This window comes from Lithobates pipiens, unplaced genomic scaffold, assembly GCF_037356315.1.
Source record: "Lithobates pipiens isolate NorthernLeopardFrog02 unplaced genomic scaffold, aLitPip1_a1.2 Scaffold_8, whole genome shotgun sequence".
Lineage (NCBI taxonomy): Eukaryota > Metazoa > Chordata > Amphibia > Anura > Ranidae > Lithobates > Lithobates pipiens.
Genome location: NW_027507903.1, coordinates 121,364,874 through 121,374,517, shown reverse-complemented (window position 1 = coordinate 121,374,517; position 9,644 = coordinate 121,364,874). Strand labels below are relative to the sequence as shown.

The 9,644-nt window shown below is 39.7% G+C and overlaps 1 protein-coding gene across 2 annotated transcripts in view; it reads left to right on the top strand.

The window, feature by feature from the left end:
- Positions 1-345: 345 nt before the first annotated feature.
- The window catches only part of ACSBG1 (acyl-CoA synthetase bubblegum family member 1), a 119,276-nt gene continuing 109,977 nt past the window's right edge, over positions 346-9,644 (top strand). Inside the window, exons 1-4 of one of the 2 annotated variants that reach the window (XM_077474251.1) lie at positions 346-547; positions 1,027-1,075; positions 4,128-4,233; positions 7,635-7,852. In XM_077474251.1, coding sequence (XP_077330377.1) covers positions 4,176-4,233; positions 7,635-7,852 — 276 coding nt within the window. In that variant the 5' untranslated portion in view covers positions 346-547; positions 1,027-1,075; positions 4,128-4,175. The remainder of the gene's footprint in view (positions 548-1,026; positions 1,076-4,127; positions 4,234-7,634; positions 7,853-9,644) is intronic. The other variant, XM_077474249.1, reaches the window with a different exon arrangement.

Genomic DNA, 9,644 nt, shown 5'->3' with positions numbered 1-9,644 from the left:
CAGCCATACACAAAACAAAAAAACAATTAAATCATAAAAATAAATTCCAATCCCTAAATTGAATGCATTTCATCCATTTTTATTAATGGATACATTTATATGTTGGAACTGTAGCAGCAATTCAGTGAAAACTGAACTGGGGAAAAACTGTAAGCCTCGAAGTCACACAAAGCTTTTCTTGTTCGGTGCACTAAATCTCATCCTAATTCCACTGTGTCTCTTTTATCCTTCCGTACAATCGCTCACAAAGAGGCACAGATTTCCACAACTTGGGAAATGTCACTGATTGGCCAATTCGGAGAGAAAGGTCGGATTTGCATCAAAAAGAGCCTAACAACTCATTGAAATTCCTCACATGTCCAAAACAGGGAGAGAAAAAGAAGTCTAAAGGAATTGAAACGTATTTTACACATCCGCCGCTTCCCCATGTACTGACACCTGTTCACTAAACTGGCTCATACTTCAAGAAATACAAATGATCAGTAGCTGCAGAAGAATGATCTACAAGCCTAAAGAATTACAGTGAAGACCTCCGATTTTATTACAGGTAAAAATGGCTTTTGGTACAAAAATATCTTAGCTGAGGATTTGTAAGAGTAATATTACAATAAGCAGTTTAAAAGCTAAATTTATTGGAAGTAATACTTATTTTATATACGTTTTTATTGTTATACTGCAAATTCTGAAAAGGGATACCTATACAATGCTAAATATATGTCAGTATTAACTACACTCCCATGTTTGCTCTTCCATCTTGCACGTGAGTCTATATCCCATATATATGTGTAATTGTTGTTAGTACTAACCTTCATTATAACTTCTTTAGCTATTAAATATTCTGAATAATGATAAAATCAACTGCTACTGGTTTCCCAATTTAATATTCCTCAACAGTTCATTCTCCTTTTTCAGGCCCCTCTGTCATTGTTGTGGAATTCGCAGGACATCCATTCTTAATTGCCAAAACACACAGATGCCTGATAAGTGACCTGGATATTTAATCAGTTGTCTGCTCTTTTATTTCAGATCCAACATTTGTTGACCGAAGAACATTTGGAAGATAGATTTGCAAACTGTAAGTACTATTATAGGGACTTTTAATGGTGAATAAATAATTGCGATAATATTGGTGTCATTAACCACTTCAATGCCGGGCACTTTTGCCCCTTCCTGCTCAGGACAACTTTCAGCTTTCAGCGCTGTCGAACTTTGAATGACAATTGCGCGGTCATGCAACACTGTACCCAAGCTACATTTTTATAATTTACTTCCCACAAATAGAGCTTACTTTTGGTGGTATTTTATCACCTCTGGGGTTTTTATTTTTTGCTAAAACAAACCTAAAAAAGACTGAAATGTTTTGAAAAAAAAAGATTTTTCTTAGTTTCTGTCATAAAATTTAGTTTTCTCCTCCAGTGACGGGCACTGATGAGGTGGCACTGAAGGGCAATGATGAAAAGGCACTGATATGTAGAATTGATTGGGCACTGATATGCAGCATTGATGAGCACTGATATGTAGCACTGATAGGTGGCACTGATGGACAGTAATAGATGGCACTGATGATGAGATACTGACAGGTGTTACTGCTGGGCACTGATTGGCACTGTGGTGGGCACTAGGAGACTTTGAGGGTCGCTGACTGGCAGCTATTGGGCACTGATTGGCAGTTGATTGGCACATTTGATGGGGGCTGTGCTGATAATCAATGTGCTGATTATCAGCACAGACTCCCCCTGACAGGGAGAGCCGCCGATCGGCTCTCCCTGTCAGCACGAACCGAGGAATGCCATTTACCGGCATTTCCTGGTTCACACGATGATCAGCTGTGATTGGTCACTGCTGATCATGTGCTAAGAAGCCTCTGTCAGAGGCTTCTTACCACGATCGGAGATACGGCGTGCCAGACTGACATGCCGTACTTGTGATCGCCAGGTTGTTATCCTGCTGAACATCATATGATACCCAGTCAGGATAACAGAACCACCACGTGGCTGTCAATCTACTATAGGCCAGGCAGGAAGTGGTTAAGGTAGTTGCTTATAGCAACTTATATTATGATGATCATGGGCTGCTTTCTATGTTAGCTCAAAACAACAATAAAGAAATACAAAAATAAAATACAAAATACTGACTCCGCCCACTGCCCTACTGACTGATACTGTCCACTGCCCTACTGAAACCAATCTTTGCCTTACTGACAGTATTCACTGCCCTACTGACACCATCCACTGTTCTACTGATACCTACCTCTGCCCTGCTGACACTGTCCACTTCTCTACTAATACATCCACTGCCCTACTGACACCAACTTCTGCCCTACTGACACCAACCTCTGCCCTCTTTACACCGACCACTGCTCTGCTGTTACCGTTCACTGCCCCACTGACACAGTCCACTGCTCTACTAACACCATCTGCTGCCCTACTGACACCAACCTCTGCTCCACTGATACTGTTCACACACCGTCCACTGTCTTACTGACACTGTCCACTGTTCTACTGACTGACACTATCCAATTAGGGTAGGCTAAATTAATATTCTTACAGTGACATTTGTTTTAAGATAGTTTTTCTTACTATTTAGTCAGGCCTTGCCAGTAAATCTCTCTTTTTTTTTTTTTTAAAAGGTGCTGAACCCCAGTGATCTATAATCTCTCATGTTGTTCTGATAGATCTCCACCTCTCATAGGTTGCCTACCTCTGGTGCTTGCGGCGGTGGGCAACCTCCGTTTGTAAAACACGAGCGCCGAGCTCGTGTCTCAATGTCTGAGCGTCTGTTCCGGTGTCTGGTTAGCCTCGGATCCTACGCGTTACGTCACGGCACGTGACTTCGACTGGGAGTCAGTCGAAGTCACGTGCCGTGATGTAACGCGTAGGATCCGAGGCTAACCAGACACCGGAACAGACGCTCAGACATTGAGACACGAGCTCGGTGCTCGTTTTTACAACGTCAGTATAACCCCACAGAAATGTGAGTTTTTAAACATATGCAAATAAAAGTTTTACTTTCATTTAAAATACTACACCATGGTGGGCCTGTTTTATCTTTTTTAAATGCACATTGAGAATGCTATGATCTGAGGCACCCAGTGAAAGAAAGGAAGAAAATGATCACCCCTACCTCTGCTCCCCCCCATCCCCCTGGCTCCACTTAAAAGTGAACGAACGCCCAGGAAAAGACCGAGTTGAAGGGACCCCCCCCCCCTCCTCTTAAAGATTACTCTGCTATACGCTGTTTACCTTACAGCAGTGAGGTAATCATTTATTTCTACCACGGGTGTCAGTGACACTGAAGATTTATCCTATTTTTTGCACTTAAAGGCACAGTGTCACTTTAATGCCAAGACAGCTATACACAGTGTTCCAGTGAAACACTTTGCACGTTTGCACCAATATTTGCACATTGGATTAAGGATCAAAAAATCCAATACCGCACTGAATTTCTGTCTAGTTAGATGATTGAAAATATTTGTGTATACGCTATTTATATATTTTGAATCACATTTTTTTTGCTATATTCGTTTGTATACCAGTCACTTTATGAACCATTCACTTATGTTTTATATATATTGCACAGTGATATAGCCACGTTTAGTTACAATTTTGTTTTTGCTGATATCACTCAGATATTGTTTACTTTGTCTTCTGTTGTTTTAAAACTATTATGCTTTTTTAACACACTTGTTAAATAATTTAAGATTATTTATTGATTTTGCACCTATGCACCTTATCACCAATTGTCGGGCATATAACTAATATTTTGGCAATATCATGGTAACACACCACAAGAGAAAAATATATTAGAAGGAGCGCAACACCACCCCCCTCCCTCCACAAATTACACAAATTTGGACACGAGTTTGGTCCATACGGTGGATGCAGCACCCACTATTTTGTATATATCACAAATTCCTTTTAGCGCAGGAGTACTCACCCTACAATATTGTGCATCTGCTGCTTTCAACTTTATAGATAACCTTTGTGTGTGTCTACTGTATTATTTGTTTCTATTTTGGTTTTGCACCAGCCCAAAGGGGAACATATTTTAACTAATGTTCCTGGAGTAATTGTGGAAAGAAATGATAAAACTTTTTTTTTTGTTTGTTTGTTGCTTTCCTTTTTCAGATAAGTAATTGCTTTTACAGTGGAAATTATCAACCGAGTTTAAAGTCCATGGACATTCCCACTATTTCTGAACCACCACCCGCAGTCCACAATGTTAAATCTAAAGGTAAAAACCATGCAGGACGGTTTTTATTGTAGTGCTTTTACACTTAATGTTTTTTAATGTGCTTTTGGCTCATTTCAGAAGAATTTTGGTTACTAGAAACCAACATTTTGTTGACAGGATAGTAGACTAAACAGTGGGAGAACAAACATCTTACCTCTAGAAGTTGTAGATAGCTGGACAAGACAGCGAATAAGACTTTAAGATTTATATTATATACCCTGAAAGACCATTTTTATGTTCTTACTTCTATCATTTATTTTCATAATTTTTGCTTACATACAATGCAGTATATTACAGAGTTAATAAATCCATTCACATTAGTCTTTGTTCACCAAAGGAGTTTGCAATATAATATCTGTAGCACATTTATGAGCATACTAGGAGCAGTTTGGAAAGAAGTCACTGAAGCTACTTGTGAATGTAAGGATTATGGGAGGAAGCGGAGTATCAAGAATAGGCCCACTCAACCAACACAGGGAGAACATACAAACTCTATACAGTTAGTTTTGAGGGGTATTTAGACCCAGTGCTCCCAGACAATTATCCACCATGCTATGACAGATCATTGCGTCTGCACAGTTCCATATACCTCAACTTATTTTGAAAATGAATACAGAATAAAGTAAAAAAAATAAACTAAAAAAAAAATACAAAGAAATGAATAATGAAAGAATGACGATCTTTACTAATATTCACTCTCAATATGATGTTGTCTCCTGCCCCTCTGCTGTGCATAATGTGCAAATTAGGCTTATTTTTTTCATATTTTAATTTTTTTTATGAATGAGAAACCTCTCACGCTCATCCAAAGTCACATTAAGTTGCAGGGTAAAGTTGCAATGGAAATTGCATGATTTTTAAGCCGCACAAAAGTGTGAATGGACTCTTAAAGTGGATGCAAACCCAACATTTTTTTTTTTTAAGTAAGACTCATATCCTCAGCAGAGAATATCATTTCATCTGTGCCCAGTTTTGCCACAAAGACTTAATCCAGCTCTGAGCAATCCTCTTATCTTTCTTCAGTAAGATAAAAACAGACACATAGAGAAATAGGTGTCCATGCTTCCCCCTTGCTGTGGCTGGTGATTTTCTTATCTCATGCATGAGTGTGAGAGAGGCATTCTGTGTACTTCACATCCCCCCTCCTTTCTTCTCCAGCTCTCCCAGGATTGGCTGTTCCAAACCTCAGCATGATTTGGTATGCTGAAGTCATGTGGTGACTTTCCTGGGTTTTGATTGGATGTTAGTGATCATGGGGCATAATCCACGAGACCAGCAGAAGTTCAGTGTAAGAAATATCAATGCCTGGCCAAGGGGAGTGTAGAGGTGGGCAGGGAGTCTACTGACATCACAACTCCACCCACTGAGCCCTGGACAACAGACCCACCCATAGAATTCGGAGTATTGCAGTGCTCCAAACAGCTAAAGGGGAGATATTTGACAGGTAAGGATACATTCAGGAGGCATGTATATCCTTATAGATCAGCACCATGGAAGTAATTTGTGAGAGTGGGTTTACATCCACTTTAAGGGAAGTGATAGAAAAATAAGGGAACTGGCCAAGATACCTCTTACAGCCACTAATGTCTGCTGGTAATCGCAGGGCGAAAGTGAACTTAATATAAAATTGGTATGGAACATGTCCGCATTGCTTAGTCCCTTTATTATTCTTAGTATATGACACCTCTTAAAGCAGAGTTCTGCCGAAAAAAAAAAAGAAGAAAAGTCAGCAGGTACAAATACTGCAACTGCTGACATTTAATAATCAGACACTTAACTGTCCCAGGGTCCAGCGATGCGGGTGTTACCGGCCTCAAAATGTGAATTAAGAGAGCCGATGATTGTAGACGCGATGAGATAAGGTGATCAGCTTGGCGTGGACTGCAAAGAATCACACAAACAGCATGAGATATGACCACTGACTTTATGGCTGGAAGTAGTTTAATTTTTACATAACAATACATCTTTTACATGTTTATAGTCACATGTTTATAAACATTAACAATATATATAATACAGATTTTAACTAAAGTATTTTAAAACGTAGTTACAACAATGAACATTACTAAATTTAATAACATATATATCCCTGTTATTCAGTGTTATAGATAATTATCTTTATCTCTCTGGTACACTTTAAGTGTGCAATAATCATACTGGCAATGCATTGCTTTAATACAAATATTTTCATGGTAGTACTCTTTTTTAACCACTAGATGGTGCACATTGCATGTCTGTATGATGCAATACATAAGCTTTACATACAATAGGTTTTTTTCTATATTAAATAACAGAAAACATGTGCTTCTATAAATCTATGCCATTTCCAATAAATCAGGTTTAAATATACCTATTTAGAAAGGTTTAGTGTTTATCATAGACATTTGTTCTGACTAATGCAGTATTTTCATGTTCTTATGCACTTTTCACTTGTTTCTGACACATGCTGTTCTAAACTTCTAATTACAGCAAAACTATAGCATAAAATCTGCTGAGACTTTTTCTGCATCTGCTCAAGATGTTTAGGAATCTTTCTATCACAGGTTAATACAGATTAGGAACAATTTAGAGTACATACCTGCAAAGAATCACACAAACAGCATGAGATATGACCACTGACTTTAAGGCTGGAAGTAGTTTAATTTCCAGTCACATGGTATGTGGCCTTATATAGACTCTGTTTGTGTACCTTCTCTGCCATCTACTGGTTATTAATAGAATAGAAGGGCCATGTTTAGAAATATAAAAAAAAAAATGAATATGTACTTTGCTTTTGGGTGTCTGTTTTGTGACCATATAAACCCCAGTCCGTCACACGGGGGATTGAAGCCACGCTTGTCTCTCCCTCCAGCATTGTAAATATGGGTGCCTGGCTGTGGCTTCACAGCCGGGCACCCACTGCGCATGCGCGAGTGGCGCGCCGTGATTGGCCGTGCAATCATCTGGGATCTGTGACGTGTCCCAGGTGACTGACAAGAGGGAGGGGGCAGAGTTGATCTCCATTCTTGTGCCGAGGGAAGTGACGTCAAGAGCCCAAGCGCTGAAGGAGGCAAACTACGAGGGACCCCCTAGCAAGAGGCATTTAGAGGTGAATAAAAAAAAATTCTCAAATTTTTTCTTTTATTTTTTATGCACATAAATGACATTTTTTTGGGGGGTGGAACTCCACTTTAAGTGAGATACAGCATTGTTGTATTAAAAAGCAGCATTTGCATATTGACTTAGCAAACATGGCTGCCCCCATAGATATTGTTATACATTGTACACAGGGGTGTAAAGTCATTGTATTATAGGTACAAAGCCAAATAAGTTACACAATCTTTATAAACAGATATTATACTAATTATTATTATTATTATTATTATTATTAATAATAATAAATATGTTCTTTGTCTTTACAGAGAAATTGTGGACAACTGTTGCTGATGGGTCAGTTGAGCTGCGAATTGACCTGTCCTGTCCACAGCCTCCAGTGACTGTGCACCAGACGTTTATGGAGTGTGTTGATAAATACGGTGATTTGAATGCCCTTTCAAGTAAAAAGAATGGTGTCTGGGAGCATGTAAGCTTTTTGGAGTATTATAAACTCTGTCGACAGGCTGCCAAAGGTTTCTTAAAGGTGAGGTTATTAGTTTATCACCTCCGACTGAACCATATTTACTGAGAAAGCACTGGTGGTGTCAATTCTTAAATTATTAAAAAGTACAAAAAAAGTTCCTTATATAAAAAACTTATTAGTAATCTATGATGTATTATATACAGGAACTGTGTTATGCCTCCTGTGCATGTAAATAATTGTGCTTGTACTTCAGCTGTTATTTAATATAAGACATCAATGATGTACACCAGGGGTGCCCAACCAGTGGCCCGGGGGTCACATGTGGCCCGCAGAGCCCTCTGATGTGGCCCGCGACCTCCTGCTCTGGGATGGCTGGTTGGCAAGCCCAAATCACGGGTTCCTGACCTGGCATCCCAGAGCTTCGTGTTGTGAATGAAGCCAGCGGTAGAGGAAGCAATCGGTTGCATAACAGAGCCCCATAAGATGATGCTTCCTGTATAGCGCCACCTCCTGTCACAGGCGGAGTGATACCAAATGCACTCTGCCTGGAACAGCAACAGGTGACGATACCTGAATTAAAAACTGTTATTAAAGGTATGTTTAATACTATAATCACAGTGTATGTATGGGCATAATTGTTCTGCAGTGGTTACCAGGCTGCTTTCAAACTGCACTGAGCCATAGACCTCTGTTATTAGCTACGGGTTTGGTGCGCTTCCAGAAAGTGCACAACACCTGCAGGATATAATAGAATTCTATGGCAAAGTGCAGCTAACCCACAGAAAAGCCACAGGTGCACTGCTCTGGGTAGACCACAGCACATCAGTGTGAAAGCAGCCTCAGGCCCCTTTAACATGATCGGTCCGACCCAATCAGACCCTCCATTCACCTCTATGTAGCAGCAAATGTAAACAGACTTGTGTCCGTTTACACCTGCATACCTTCAATCCGATCCGCTAAAAAGAAAAAAAACAGAAAGGGATCTGTCCCCTTCCATATGGGTAGATTGGAGGGCCCATAGAGTAGAGTGGGCTATGTCCAGGTCTGCTCTGCATATGCGGAGTGTACACAGACCTGCCATCCGCCCACTCCGCTCATTGTGGCCCGCGACTGGTTACCAAGCTGCTTAAGTGGCCCTTGCTCTTCAAAAGGTTGGGCACCCCTGATGTACACCCTGACTACAGATGGCTGTTCACCTCTGAGAAGCTGCACTGTGCCATTCCTAATGGCCATAGTCTACTATAAGAACATATTCCTATTCTATGTACTGCTCTTTAAAATGGCTGTATTATGCTGCCTATATATGCTTGTTTACTAAAGGGTACTGACCCCAAATGGATTGTTCCACTGATTGGCTAATTCATTTATAAAATGGACCTTTTACGTTACATGGTTACGTTTTATTTTTTATTTTTTTTGTTGAAAGAACGTATTTGGTACTTTATATCGCATATAGTCACAATTTTTTTTTTTGATGGCTTTCAGATTTTCATATACACTCATTCCTATTGGTTGTAATCACACTGGTTGGACAATCTGATCTCATCTGGAGAGTTGAAGTGTTTCTTGTGCCTTCTACCATCTTCCTTGTTACCAAAGTGCATAGCAAAGAGCAAACAAAACAATATAAGCAGTTAGTCCAGTAAATATCCACCTCAATGCATCTTAGCCTAATAAACTGGCTAGTGATTTCATCAGGCAAGTGACATGTTTCTATAGCAACCCTGAGAATGCTGTGGAGTTAGACTAAAAGAATGAGCTAGAGGCTCATTAATTCTGACTGCTAGAGCTTGCAGAGAAGAGAGAAAAATGTAACTAAAGAAGCATACAAATTTTAGACAGCAAAAACAAA